The sequence below is a fragment of the Schistocerca piceifrons genome, chromosome 3, assembly GCF_021461385.2.
Source record: "Schistocerca piceifrons isolate TAMUIC-IGC-003096 chromosome 3, iqSchPice1.1, whole genome shotgun sequence".
In the NCBI taxonomy this organism is placed as follows: domain Eukaryota; kingdom Metazoa; phylum Arthropoda; class Insecta; order Orthoptera; family Acrididae; genus Schistocerca; species Schistocerca piceifrons.
Genome location: NC_060140.1, coordinates 723097669 through 723113845, shown reverse-complemented (window position 1 = coordinate 723113845; position 16177 = coordinate 723097669). Strand labels below are relative to the sequence as shown.

Genomic DNA, 16177 nt, shown 5'->3' with positions numbered 1-16177 from the left:
TGGCATCGGGAAAAACTGTCCAGTTTTCTTTCTTCCCCTTCCCTATACTCTCACACCCTATTCCCAACCTCAACACCAACCCACCCCTATCTGAAACCCAGGGGGAATCGGTACTACATCCTGATCAAATTCATAATGTGAGTGAAGAAGTGATCAGTTGTGTCAGAGAGTTAAATTTAAGAGTTGGATGGTCATGAAATTCAAGAACTGCTGAAGTCACACAGTCATGAGCTGAGACAATTGATAAGTTTGTAGAAATGCATGAGCAAGAACAAAACAATGAACAACCTGAAACCTGAGAATAATTTCAGTCAGAAGATTAAATGACAGTTGCAAATTTGACAGAAGGCCTGAGTTAGTTGGAAATGGATTACAAATTTTAGAACACACAGACTTCAATGAAATGCTCATTTAAGCTACAGAACGGTGAATAAAAAGTTTATTAGTGTTTCTTGAGGAAATTTTGAGTAGGAAGAAGAAAAAAAATTGACTCATCACATGACATTTTAGGCAGCCTTCTACATCACAATAACTTCAGTTTACATTGTCGTAATCCATGGTACTGTACTGTAATATAATTTCTTGTATTGTTGAACATTTTATTAAACTTTTTTTCTAATATGTTGTTTTTGTTAGTCTCCAATTCCAACTGAACATAATTTGTTTGGATTTATATGCAAAATTGGATCCCGGCTTATGCAAGTTCAACTTACATGGTTATCTCTTGGTCCCACATATCACGTAAGTTAGGGGTATTCACAAGCCGTGTATGGTATATAGTGAAGTGTACTTTGCGTGCCACTGCTATTTACCCCGTCCTGCTAGTTGTGAATGATCTGCAGGAAGAATGATTACTGGTTAACACAGTGCAGGTTTTCATAGCCAGTTTCTGTGTCCATGGCGTTTTTTGTTTTATGGACATTAGGCTGTGGTTCAAGTCATATTTCTGTACCGAAATTTTGATTCCCCAATGCTGGTACATAACCAGAGACTATAAAGACTAACATAGCAGTTCCTGACTTAAACAATCCCAGCAAGATGAACTGTTTATACTTATGCATGTAACATGATGTCATCAAACCAAGGCCTAAGATCATGGAGCCATGTTGCTGGTTGTTATGGAGCTTGTGGTTTGGAAGTGTTGGTGCTGTTTTCTTTATTTAGCACTGAGGCCCACAAATTGTCTAATTTTTTTAAACACACGATATCTACTGCTGCCACTACTCCACAAATTCCAATCAGTGCCCCATCCAGCACTGTTAAACATTGTTGTGTGTTTGATGCCTTCTTTGTTGCCTTGTTCTTTATTTGAAATGAAATGGGTTGCCAAACATCATTGTAGACATTCTTGTAAGAATTTATTTGTTACAGGATTCACCAAGTCCCATAGCACTTGAGCCTTGTTGTGGAAACAGAGCAGCAGTTTTGTCCCTGCTGGTCAGGCTTCCAACAGGTGGCGAAATGTATACGCCTCCAGGGCAGTCAGGTAAACACATGGCTTTTCCTACACAAAATGATAGTTAAAAAAATTATGACTAGCCCAATCTTCTTATGATATCGTAATAATTGGACTACTTTACTTGAAATTATGTTACTTATAAAGTTCTTTTATTTTTTATGTAGAATAATGTGAATATTAATTAATAGAATTAATTAATTAATAGAATTAAAAGTTATACACACAAATATACTACTCTTGTTTTCAGCTGGATTAGCAGTTGCATCGGCCCTGGTGACTCTTGGAAACCCAAGGAAAGTGAGCATAGATCCTACAGGAAAAACTGAAGCAAAGGCAAAATCTCGAAAATCTCTTTCAAGTCAGCATCCTGACAGCTGTATATAGCGTCATATCTTCAGCAGTCCCAAGTTGGCTATTTCGTGAAGTTCTCATTCAGCACTAATGTGTGCAGAGTGAGCAAGCTGTGATAGTGTAGCATGCCACAAGATTCTTGCTGTGTCATTAGTTTAGCTGATCGTGTGAATCAACAAACTGGTGTCTAATCCAAAGGATTTCTTCTGTTTTCTACAAGACAGTGTGCTAGGTATTAAGTTTTTTAAGAAAAAAAGGAATCTAGTCAAAAGACTAATGTTAAGTGTTCACTTACCATCCTATGTGCTGGTGCGTCCCCTTTTTGCAATCCTCTCTCCCGGTGTTATCTAATGGACTGATTAGTAATTTAATGTATCATTATTCTTATAATTATTTGCATTTCCTGCAAAGCATAAGACTTCCATTCTCTTAAGAGAAAGTGATATCTTTTTATATAATCTAAATGTGAAATTAAAATAGGGATATCGAACTTGAGTAAAGGTAGATGAAAGAACAAATTTCAGTAAGTCAAAAGACAATTATAAATGTTGTCAGCTGAATACCTATAGCTGCAGAGATCATTTCAGTAATTAATAATGGAGAGGGAAGGTAATTATCCCTGGACAAGCTGGTCAGTAATAAGAACTAAGTATGGGCATGAGACATAGTGCATAGTTTTGGTACATGTGATGACTGTCAGAGACATTAATACAGCACTCTAAAAAATTAACTGAACTCTTCAGTACATCATTCTAGGAACGACAAGATTTGAGAGTGTGTTAAAGAGTACAACAAAATTCCCACTCAGGGGGGAGGGTAGTGTATAATCAAAAAGAAATAGGTCTAGAGAGAACAATTTAAAAAGAAATTATGAATATTTTGTATTTATACTGTGAGAATGTGATCTATGAACAGTTAAAACAGGACAAAGACCAGAGGAAGGATGTTGGATAGTTCTGAATTTGTAGCTGGTCATTTGTTGAAGAGAAACTGCTCATAAGTAATTTGAAAGAATATTGAAGTTGTGGACATGGAATACCAAACAATCCTTGCGCATATTAGGTGGTAATATTCTTTAGATGATACAATTCTTGGTGAAGAGGATGCTGAAACAGAAATATCACATCTTCCAAAATTCTTCTCAGACTTTTTGTAAAATTTAACATCAGTAACTGGGCAGGTGAAGGCTGTTATATAGCCTACTATTAAAAATGACAAATTTCCTGTAAAACTTTCATTAGCCATAATTAAATTTGCTTTTCACTAAGTGTACACTTGCTTTTAAAGTGATGTTATTTGGTCACTTATAATAAGCGTACACATTTAAAATCTTATGAAGTTATGACTAACTTTGTGATTGATTCTGGCATTATTGAAAATTTGCTTCAAAATAAGCAGTCCAAGCTTGTAAATTCTGTTACTGTTTTTACTCATGATGAAAATCCCTTCAGTTATGATTCTGTGCTCTGACATAGTAACATACTTATCTCCAGTATATAGACTCCAGTGATGAAATTATCATTTAGGGTATAAGTTAACACTAAAAAGATGTCCACAAGGGAGGGGAGCTGCCCACAGTCTTTGTTCTTACACTCCATTCACTTGTGCAGTCCAGATTACAACAATATTCAATTATAAATTTAACATTGACTGTCACGGTTTACCTGTTTGAGGATTACACAGAATGCAGTTTCCACTGTTAGTCCTTCTTTTATATAAAATTGCCCCCCTATTAATATTATAGTGACAGAGCACCACTGGTTTGATTGTGTCATGATTGTTACAAAAACATATTCCCTTGTCACATGCATCCACTATAGAGTTTAATTGGATGTTGTAGTAATGTGTGCCATTTGAGATAACAGATGTCTTAGTGTATATCCTCCAGTGGTATTCTTGTACAGTCTTCAGTTCCCTTGAATGCCTGCCAGATTTAAAATTTTACAAATAGTGTGTGACCACAGTTTTCTCTATAGTAAGTCTAGCAGCTGTTGTAAACTTCTTATGTCTCTTTCATAACTGATGCGTGCATTGTGGAACCAAGCAGGGTAATACTCTAATGAAGCAGTTACATGTGTGAGAGATACACAATTTGATCTGAGATGGGTACAGTAACATAGACCAGACCTTTGCCCACTGCCCCCAATAGCTGATAATATTAAAATGACTGAAATTAATAGAATTGGGATAATATGCAATGTAATATCATACACATACTATCCTACTATGCCACATTAGCCAGAAAGTTTTGAGACCATGGAATAACTAAATGAAGCTTTTGTCAGTAGTAAATAGTAGCATTCAATGTTCCAGTAGTAGTAAGTACTCAGTTTGTGAGGTAAATGTACCAAATACCTTTTGTTGTGTCAGTCATCAGGGCAAATCTTCAACAAGAGAACAGGGTCTATGAGTAAATGCTTTAGGATTATCTCCTTTACAGAAGGTGCAGACTTGAGATGCTGGTTGAAGTAGAGCCTGCAGTTAAAGGGGCAGTTTCTGTATAGAAGTTGAAATGTTGGTGATTGTTATGGCAGTTGTAATGATATGTTATAACAAAAAGTTACTCAATTAACATTGCATGTGAGTGCTGATGTATAGAGGCTCCATACATCAAGGGTCTTTTGGGGAACATACCACTGTGACTAGAGCATGTACACTCAGGCATTTTTTTCTCTAAAAAATTATTCACTTTATTATCCTCCAGGATATTGTGTCCCCATAAAAACCTTGTGCTTACTTTCTCTCTCTTATGTAATGACGTGTCTCACTATCAGAGCAATGGTATAATTGGATATATGTATGCATTATATATGCTTATACTACATAGCCACTTACTACTTCTCATTGCCTGTCCCTGATGGTAAATATATGTATACTGGTGTTAAGGAAGCTTGCACCATGAACAGCAGATAGTTGTGTGCTCCTTAGAAGTTCTTAGAAGTTTACAAAAACGAGTGAAATTCGGTATTTGTTCTCCAGTCACATAAGTGCTCCCCAGTGCCAGAACTATCAATATTTGTTGCTCTATGTAAGGCGCTGGGGCTCACTTTCAACTACTAATGTCTTACGTATCTTCTGAAGATATTTAACAATATTGTGAAAAGGATAGTTGCTACTCACCATATAGCGGAGATGTTGAGTCGCAGATAGGCACAACAAAAAGACTCTTAAAAAATGAGTTTTTGGCCAACAAGGCCTTCGTCAGAGATAGAAAACACACACACACACACACAAATGCAAACACAACTCACACACATATGGCCGCAGTCTGTGTGTGTGTGTGTGTGTGTGTGTGTGTGACGAAGGCCTTGTTGGCCGTAGCTCATTTTCTGACGGTCTGTTTGTTGTGCCTGTCTGCGAATCAGCATTTCCACTGTATGGTGAATAGCAACTATCCTTTTCATAATATTGTTACATTCCAACCTGGATTTTCCATTTCTGAAGATATTTCTTTCATATGTTATTCACCAGACCTTAAGGGGAAATTAAGTTTGTTATCCTTATCTCTGACACATTTATTTAATTTCACCCTGTCCTCTTTCTCCTTTCACTGCTTTACCCCCAAAATTTGTCTTTAACTGTGATAAACTAATTTTTATTATTTTACTTTTCTTTTTGTCTGTGCATGTAAATATTTTTCTGTCTGTTGGTTTTATGTTTTCATTATTTGTAATAGCATTTTTGTTATGCAGGGTCTTGTTTTTCTTTTCCATTTTATTGTTTCTCTTTTGACTTTTTGCCTTGTCCTTGTCCTAGTGTTTGTCGGCAACATATTATTGTAAATGGATAACTCTTATTGGCTCCTATGGTACATAAGTGTGGTTTCTGGCATTTGTTCTTCAGATGTTTCTGTTGTGTACTTAATGTCCTATATTGATGAAGTGTCTCATTTTTGCTGCCTTCCCTCTTTTTTATCTTTTCCCTGTCTTTGTTGTTTGTTTATTTCCATGATGGGAACTTTCCTTTATACAACCTTTAGTATTTACTTTGTATATTGTGACTACACAGCATTATCTACTGTTGTTATGTACACATTTGTAACTACCTTTATTCAGTTTGATACCTTTTCATATTGTTGTCACAAACTTTACAATATTTTTCAAAGTGGAGAGAGATGATAACAAAATACTCAATTTCAGAAAATGAACTAAAGGATCTGAAGTAACCATTGATGTAATTATTTATCCTATGAACTGTTTTTACTCTTGTAAAAAAATGAAAGTTTATTATTTGTACAGTCTTTTTTAATATATTTTTGTAACTTTCAAGTACACATTTTTATTTTTATTTAATGATTTATTTATTTATGAGCATATCAAATGTTATGGAAATGGTCTTAATGTGTTATATCATATACGTATTCATTATTTGTTCTGTTTAATATTGTTGTCCTGTACAGTGCATTTAATAAGTCCAGTATAAGGACTCATTATATTGTTGTGAAAGCAGAATTCTTTTCCTGGTACATGCTTATCACTATTTTCTAGTTAATATTCATAATTTGACTAAGTTTTATGTATGTGGTATTTTTTGCTCTTTTTAATGCATCAGACTCTGCATTTGTTGGCAGTATTCTGATAACTTGTTTCAAAGGAACAACAGTTTGTTTATGTTGGCACAAACATTCCTTTGTACTCGCAGTACATCCTTCCTATGCAATAATTTGTTTTAGAAATGAAGCCTTGTGTGTAAATAATGTTGGTTTATAAAATCAGCCAATATTATTTGGTGGTGATATTTGTATGTAAGCATTTCACATCCAAGGGACATCAGACTAAAATTAATTTTAGTTGTCATTCTCTTAAATTCAGAGTATTGTACATTTTAGTCTTTTTTTCTTCTTCCTTCTGGTTAGAAATGTACCACTTTAATTGCACTTTCATGTGCTTGAACAGTATTTGTTTAGCCCTAACAAAACTACAAAAATGTAAAGTGCATGTTGCCAATCTGCAGGAAATGTAATGAATGAAATTGTGTTTTATGATAGTCTTTTGTATCTCACAAACACAGTTCTCAGATTTTATGGACAGTACCATGTGGTAGCCACAACAATCATAAGCTGTGAAAATCATCATTACTGACCCTATGAACCAGATATTTTTGAAGGCCCTGTGAAGTTGAAATTGAAAGGCAAGGTGTAATTACAGCCTGGAGCTGTCATTCTGTTTGTGAATCATTTGCAGAAGGCATCGTAGAAATAGAACTGTCAGTGAACAATGTGTATATGGCTAAATCCCATTTTTAATCTGTCATGATTAATCAAACCAGTGTTTATTGCCCATGAAGTAGTAAACTTGATTCTAAAATTTTTGGAATACACATCAGTGTAATAGAACAGTCAGGTAATGTTTTCTTAAGGAAAGTGAAGACTGTATGCAGACCATAAATTTACTTTTAGTTCTGTCACTGTTGTTAAGAGTTTAGCAGTTCACTGGTAATTTGTACTGATAGAGGGGTCATTTTTGTTATATTGATTGTACATATCTGTTCAGTTTACTGACAATCGAAAGCTTAAAAGAACATTATTCAATAAATATTGCTCTTTGTTCACACATTCCACCACAGTTAGCTTGTCGTAACATCATTATGTCGATACACTTGTACACTCAGTCACATCTGCAACACACACACACACACACACACACACAGACACACACACTCTCTCTCTCTCTCTCTCTCTCTCTCTCTCTCTCTCTCTCTCTCTCTCTCTCTCTCTCTTTGAAATTGATTTGGTTTAGAAAAGATTTCTAATTTGGATAATGAAAAGCCTGCGGTTAACAATAGTGTGCGATTCAGCTGACAGACCAACAATCATTTTAAAGTAGTTGGACTGATTTGTGGATAAACACAAGTAAACATAACTTCTTCTAAATTATTTAACTCTTTATTCATGTGCATGTACCTTATATGCATCTGTCCACCAATCAGAACTTCTCCTTGTTACTGTGTGGTAGTCTGTCCAGCCAGCCATTATTGATTTATGTTTGGGTAAGAGCCTTTGTGTCAGTCTATGCTCTATAGGCAAAACTGCACCAAATTTATTATTAAAGAAGTGATACAGTAGTCAAACATAGTTTCCAAACAAAAACATTTACACCAACAAATCATTCTACTGAATAGGAAACATTTACTATCTACATAAATTTGGGGTGCACTTAGAAAAGTAGAGAAGTCTAAAAAGTGGGTGGTTGTGAAGGAAAGCTATAAACATAGATTCATTGATAAGACTTTCTAATGTGGTTAGAGACTGGATAAACAATTGCCTTATTCTTTAGTTATGTTCTTTGATGTGTTCAAATGAGTTGTTGATTCCATATTTGAACAATATTTCGATGACCAAACCACTCCCTTTCTTCAGGAACAGCAAGCTGTGCAATTAGTGTACTCGCTGCGTGCTCTCCAGGCAGACTGTGAAGTATTGTTGGTGCCATACTGCCACTTACACCAGAGTTTGTCTCCCAGTACTGGCTACACCCTTTGATGCTCATTTACTTTTCTGAACCCACATAGTTATTCCATGAAATACACATTTTCTCAGTATTTCCCAGACCTCACAGATGAGAAGGCCAGTGATATCTTACTAAATAGAGTCTCATATCCCAAGCTTTAAGTAAATTGGAACCTCCATCCCATTTTATTAGATTTACTTAATCTTTATTTTAAAACATTCCTTAGGCATCTGCCCTGGACACTTTGCACTTTCACCATAATACTGGGTACATAATATTTCTTTCATGATTATATTCAAGACAGTGCCAAAGCTGCATTTTCCTTGTTGTTTTAGTATAGTGTGTCAATGATGTTCCTTGCACATCTCCTCAACTGTTTAATAGTCTAATCCATATATAACCTGCCATTTTACACACATATTTCAAAGTCCTAAAACATCTTAAACATTACTAATATGACTTTTAATCTTTATTGATGTGAGTGTAATACATTTAATGCCATTTTTCTGTAGGAATCAACCAGTCTTTCCTGAGACTGGGCCAGCATAAGATGATTCTTATCTTTGCTTTTTCTGTCCAACTGCGGTCTCAGACAGTGTTGATTTTGACTGCAACACCCACTCTGTTTGTCAATCTGTGTACCCATATATGTGGAAAATTGTTAGAAGGTGTTGTGGTTCTTTGGTTCAGCTCTCTTTGTCTGGCTGTGATCGAACTATATAGACTAGAATCTTTAGGACAGAATTTCTTTATGGCAGATGATAATAATTGAACATCAAACAGAGAAAACTTGAGTGATGATGTCTTTACTTGTGTATTCTATTGTAGTTTGGAGGATTGTAATTTTGTAGACAGTACTTTCTGATAATTTTCATCATTATTCATTATATTACCTTGTCATGTTACAGTCCTTGGGTCATGATACAAATTTTAAAAGCTTCAGTGGTGGCTGATATGTATTCATTGAAAATGTTGACTATATTGTGGCTGTGTTGTCTTCTCACTCTTCATTTGTTCTCAGGTATGGAAGAGAGAACTATAAAGATTGTCAATAGAATGCATATTTGCGTTCATTACACTAAAAATGAGAGAGTAGTGGTGGTGAAAAACCACTTGGAGATCTGATTATCAGAGTAAATAGATTTGAGCTTTCTCACTTTCCTCCACTTTTTCCAGTTAGGCCAGAAATTTGATATGGTGAAAATGTCAGTTATAATTTTGAAAGAAAAAAATTAAGAGTCACATTTTTCATGGATAAATTACAAGAAATTGATCTGAAAATAGTGAATGTAACTGTGTTGCTGCAGATCACTGATTATCTAATAGGAATACCCCTAATGAAATTTCTGTCTTCAAGGGGATCAAGAAAATTATAAGATAGATATTTTTTAAAGGAAAAGGAAAATTTTGTACTGCTGCAGCAGAAAGAAATTAATGAAGAGATGCAAGACAGTTATTAAACCTTAGGTGGCTGGTGGTGTTTTAATATTCTGATTGCTTGTAGCAATGTTATTGGAATGTGTGAAGAGAGCTAACATTTTCAGTGTGTGAAGAGAGCGAACATTTTCAATTACCTTATTAATTTTGATAACTATTTTTTGCTTTCTATATATTATTGTACCTTAGTTGCACTCCTATCTTGCTACCAACCCCAATCTTCTCCCTCCCCCTCCCTCCAACATGTGCGCGCACCCCCCCCCCCCCCACACACACACACACAAATGGTTGTTTTCCTCTCTTTTATTTTCAATGTTATCTGCAAATTAACTACCAACTGTATTTTTGTGGTTAGTTGTAATTGCCTGTCTGTTTTTCTCATCAGTGCATATGTTAGGTAGCAATTGCTGGTAACAAGATGCACAGTTGTAATTACTTTTCTGGTGGTTAGCAGTACCCTTTGCTTTGGCTCTTCACCCAGCAGCATATGAGAGTTCACATTTCAGTTGATGTTTGTCTTGTCTTCAAAGAGCTGTTATTATGGGTATTGATACTGCCATTTTTCAAAGCAGTTTCTGGATGTTTATCAAGTGAAATAATTGAAGAGAGAGAAAATGGAAACTAAACAAGAATGAAATCCCATTTTGTATCTCAGCAGAGATTTCAGTTTACAGAGAATTTAACATTTAAGCCGTGTTGATAGTATCCACAGTATGGAAGACAAATAAATGCAAAGTTATTTGTAAGTGCCATTAGATTAGTTGCTTATGTTGTTCATTGCAAATTATGATAGAAAATGCCAGTTGTACTCCACTGAAGGACAAAAAGGCGTATGGTGACGTAGAACATACAGCACTTATATAAAAGACCACATGCCCCACAGGAAATCAGAGATAGTGTTAAATTTCACTGTTATAGATATATGTGCAGGTGTAGCAGAATGTTAATCATTGCAACTGCAAAATTCTTCCTCCTCCATCATCATCAGTTAATTCTTGACTTCTGTAAACATGTCACCTCCAGAAAGTATATCAGGTATTTGGCAAATTTTGATAGTGAGATGACTTCTTCAGAAGTACTTCTCTTTATTTCCTCTTGGGTGGTTATTATGTGTAACATAAGAGTGTGCAGTGAGTTAACTACTGTATAACAGTAAAAGTTTTCTATCCACTCTGGTGCATTACTCTCTTCTAAATGCTCAATAAGTCATTTGAAGCCATTGAGCTCACATACACCCTTACAAATCTTTGATGATGATGTCTTGTTTTCAGTTTTTCATCAAATATCATAGTTGCCACGTAGGTCACAGATTTCACTAAGCAATTTACTTTAAAGTAATGCTGAGTTATTTGAAAGAAGGTAGAAAAAATAATGTTAATATCATTTTAATTGGGGCAGAGTAAGTGACATTTCATAAACAGGTTTAGTGTACCTGGATTTTTGTACATTATTAAAAATTTACAGGCTTTAGGCATTTCCTGCAGATTCTTCTTCATTTTAGTCAGTTGTATCAAACATCATTTTAAACATCTAAGCACTAATTTAATATGAGAACAGAAAATTGAGGGAGTGGAATGAGGGAACAAAATAATAATATAGTGGAGGTGCTCACCTGAATAGCATTCATTTATTGCTAGAGTTGTTTAAGAGAATATTTTGCAGTGTAAAAATTATCTACCATTTAGTGTCTGTGATGAATCTTATTTCTGGGATTTGTTTGTGTTCAAGTGCGCCATTCAAAATTTTCATCTGAAATTCAGTTAAATCAGATACTCTAGCACACAACATGTTCACCAATAATCAAATATTTGTTTGCTAAGTTTGCTTTCCTTTTCTTGAATTTTGTGCTGTACAAGCACATTTCCACACCCTTCTCTGCATAGAAATGTAATATTTGAACTTTTATTGCAACACATCCTGGCTGCGCTCAAACAAGACTTGAAATACATTTATTGCTTCAGCTTAGTTTTGAATCCTTTTCTTTCTCCTAGCAGTTTATTTAGACAATCAGTTGCCATTCTTTTCACTGCCACCTTACACGAAAATTGGTTTCATCATGAATAGCATTAGGCAAATTTTGAATTGGTGATGTTTTATGACAGATGGAAGCTTGACTCATAACTAGAGATAATAGTGTAGTGTTAATCCAGTAGCTCTTACATATGTTTTAAATAAAGTTAGTGCCAAACATCATGTGTGACTCAACAATTTTTAATTCAGTATTGTTTATCTTAGACATACAACTCAATCCCTTTATGTTTAAAATTCTGCTAGGCAGTAAAAAAATTGTTTCTTATTATTTAAAATATTGGGTGTTACGTGACAAGCTTGCAAAATTTATTTGTTCATTATCAAGCAAAAATGTGTGCGCGCACACGCACGCACGTACACACACACACACACACACACACACACACACACACACACACAGTGTCTCATTTGAAACTTACAATTGCAGCCTAAGTTTTGATAGGCTTTTAATTTTCTGTGCAGTAGAAATATCATTACAGACTAGAGACAGAGACCACAAGTTGGCTTTCCTTGTGTCGGTAATAACTTTTATATGAAAACACTACGCACTACATTCCTGACTCAATGAGTAGTCCACATTACATGTATTTATTTTTAACTTATTTAAATATGTTAGATTAATATGGAGGCCTAAAATAATTGCACTGATTTGCTGAGAATACAAAAACTGATGGGTTAACCATTGAAAAAAAATGCAATAATCAAACATTGTGAGGAACGATCTGTTTTTCATATAAAAGAAGACCAAAATTGAGTGATAATGTCAATATCTTTGTGAAGAACATTGCTTCCTGAAAGAGATTACAGTCTTCAAGGTTTCCTTGGCATTGCTTTTTTTCTAACTTGTATATATGTTTATCCAGGGAACTTTATTGTGTGATGAGTGAAGTTATTGGTGCTATGAGAAATACTGATATGTGTTAATGGTGTTCGTGATAAAGACTGTTATGGAAGGGGTGTCATATGTACATGTGTGTGTGAATGAGTGGCTGCATGTATCTTCAGATACATATAGCACATAATAATATCCATATATTGGTTGAATAAAAATTTTGGATAGCCCTATTACCTCTGATTAATTTGTAGATTTGTTAAAACTTCTGATTCCAATGTTAAATAAATGAAGCACCCTTTCAAAATGACAAATGTGATTAGTTATTAATTATGTGTGAAATTAAGATTTAGTACTAAATTATACAGGGACTGTATCAGTTCAATGGTTCATATCTTTATCATCCAACTAAATTATTGTACCAGAGCTGCTTTATGTCATTTAATGTAAGTTGGTATTCTTCCAAATGAATTGACAGTATTTCAAGTTGTGGTTAGAAATCAGTTCTACAAGCAATTTAGATTGTAATCAGTTGTACCTGAGACATAAGAGTGCTTGAGATACTGCAGATATTTTCACTTATTTATGAGAATCTAGGAAATAAGAAAGTTTTTGATTGTGCAAGAATTCTGCAGCCTGATTTCATATCTTTTATGGGAGTAAGTAAATGATTCATATGCTCAAAGACTACAGTCTCCTACATTTGGTTATTGGTGTGTCCACCAGATGTACATATTTGGATTATTTCAACTATCTTTCATGGAATGAGAGATATAAATACAGTAATGGCTTTTTCTCAACGCTTTCAGGAACTGGAATCCAGTGTGACTCCATAAATACTGTCAGTCTTAGATTTGTTAGTATGGTTTCATTTAGATTATATTGGCCTCAAACTGGAAAATTTGCTTTAATTTAAAACTAAAAGCATCATAGATTTTAAAGGCAGAGGAAGAAATATAGGATGTCCCACCTAACCCTGCCACCTCATATATTTCCAAAAAGAAACAACATGCAGTTGGCCGGGGTTTCACCTATGACAGGGCCCCACATACTGGGCAGGAATACATAATTCATATAGGTCAACAAACATCACTTTCAACAGAAAGTTAGATGTTTTTGGCACATTATGTTTTATGCACCGCAGAGCTCTGCGATACATGTCTTGGAAACTTTGTACAAAGTCTTCCTTTGGGATGGTGTTCAAAAGCCGGGAATATCATAAAATCTCTCTCCTTTCAAAGCGAGTTTGAGTCAAGGGAATAGGAAGAAGTCTGGAGGATTGAGATCCGATGAGTATGGTGGATGTTCAGGTTCCACCACCCCCTTTTTTGCCAGGAACTGTTTGATGATATTGGCTTTGTGTGGGTGAGTGTTATCGTGAACAAAAAAAAACAGGATCCTTGTCGTGTGTACTGGCGTCATATCCTGCGTAGAAGTTGCGTGAAACGGGTCAAAATTTCATTGTACCATGCTGCATTCAACATAATTCCCTCAGGTAGAAATTCCTTGTGGGTAATGCCTTGAGTATCAAAAAAGGTGATGAGCATCATTTTGATGTGTGACTTTTCAGCTCTGACCTTTTTCTGATGAGTTGATTTCATTAACTGTGACAATACGGTTCAAGAAATTGGGTGTCGCATCCACCGTTTCGACAAATTCCTGTGAAGCCTCTAAACATGCCTGCTTCTGATCGTCAGTCAAGGGTATGGGATGAAAAGTTCCGCCTTATGCAAGACACCTTTTTTCTTTTTGTTTCACCCATACATGTTTCAGCAGTTTTGTGCTATTGCAGTGGGTTCTATTTTTATTTTTAACTGTAAATTTGTTGTTAACATATTAACATTTGCGTTGTTTACAACATGTGGAATTTTCTCTGGAAGAATCGTTGTTACTTCGTTAATAAGTCTAAGTTACTGTAGCCAACATTCTTGACGATTGTCAGACACAGATAATGTCATAAATTTTCTGAGTTGAGTAAACTTTGTCTTCCTTAACGCTCACTTTTCACCAGCTGCCGTATATCACCCATGCAGATCTTCCTATATATTGTTTAATTAAGTCTGTGGTCTTTGGTTATCCATTTCACAAGCTTTCCTATTACAATAAAATTTTAATAATTATACAGAATACTTTCTTTTAGGCAGCTCAGTTTTAGTTCTATATCACTTGTGTTAAAAATAGCACAGGATATCCAAAACAAAACTGACCCCAAAAGATTTCCAGCGTAACATGATAGCATAGTGTAAACAGCAAGGAGAGAATTAAGAAACTCTCCAAAATTAGTATAAACATCAGAAAACATTTCTCGAGTGAAAGCTTGTAGAAAAGTTAAACATGAATGTGACTTCAGTTACCTGTACAAGCGGAATCAAAGTATTATCATGTCAAAGTATTATTGAAAATGACTTGCATCATTACTCTTACAAATTTCTGTTGTGAATAAGTTCAAGCTTGTTGTCTAATATCCATGTGTTCAGTTCTACCTGTCTTCTGAGTGATGTGGTGCAAGGATGTCAGATCCTCAACTGTAAGGTGAAGCTAGTCCAGTCTGTCCAGGTATGAGAACTCAAGACACACGTCATTATGCACAAAAAAATGGTCGCCAATGCCTCACCTGTTTTGTTTTGACAATTCTTTGTGTTCAAAAAATTCATTACAAAAATACCTCTACATTTAATTTAGGAGGTATGTTTCCTGAAGGATGCAGTAATAATCTTACATATTAAAATGTAGCTGAGGAAGTGACCTCTAATTATAAACCTATCACCCCCTCCCCCCGTGCTGTATTCAAGGCTTCTAATGGTGTAGATAATAAAACTGTATTAAGGAAACTAAAATTGTGGTGTTATAGGCATTCCCCGTATATGGATGGCTTTCTGTCTTGACAGTAGAAACCAGAGGGTAACATTAAGAAGTGGCAAGACAGGAATAAGACTTACTCAAACTGGGGAAAAATTAAATATAGTGTCTTGCGATGTTTGGTGCTTGGCCCACTCTTGCTCTGCATGAAAAATTTATGTGGGACATAGGAGCACTCTTCAAAAACTTGTGATGTTTGCTGATATACTGGTCCAAACACAGTCATTCTGGGCACAGCTAGGAAAGTGATGGATAAGGCTTACCATTTGTTCACATCAAACAGTTGAACACTGAAGTTAACACGTTGGTAAGCTGACCAGAAAGCCCAGTGCTGAGTGACTTGCACTTAGGAATATCTTTCATTATATTGATGTGCAGATAATACTGTTAACATATTTTCCTTAATTTCACTCAGTACTGTGCCATGAAATAGTCTTCTGGGGCAATGCAGCTAAGAAAAGAAAAGTACCCATTCTATAGAAGCATGTAATGAGAATACTGTGAGAAGTTCATAAGCAGCCATCCTGCAGAAGTTGTTGAAGGACCTAAAGATTTTTGCGCTTACGTTAGAATACATTTATTCGTTACAGGCATTTGTGGTTAATAACACAAGTAGATTTAGAATGAACTGTGGAATTCATAATTAAATTACTTGAAGTAAAAACTACATCCATATATGCTATGCATCCCTGCATATGGCTCAGAATGGAGTTTTATAGTCTGGTGCAAAGTTTATAACAATTATTAACAGACATCAAG

The 16177-nt window shown here is 35.2% G+C and overlaps 1 protein-coding gene across 1 annotated transcript in view; it reads left to right on the top strand.

The window, feature by feature from the left end:
• Window positions 1-5018, top strand: part of LOC124787690 (putative protein tag-53) — a 295671-nt gene extending 290653 nt beyond the window's left edge. The window contains exons 23-24 of the mRNA XM_047254518.1: window positions 1372-1486; window positions 1707-5018. Coding sequence (XP_047110474.1) covers window positions 1372-1486; window positions 1707-1843 — 252 coding nt within the window. The 3' untranslated portion in view covers window positions 1844-5018. The remainder of the gene's footprint in view (window positions 1-1371; window positions 1487-1706) is intronic.
• Window positions 5019-16177: the final 11159 nt, after the last annotated feature.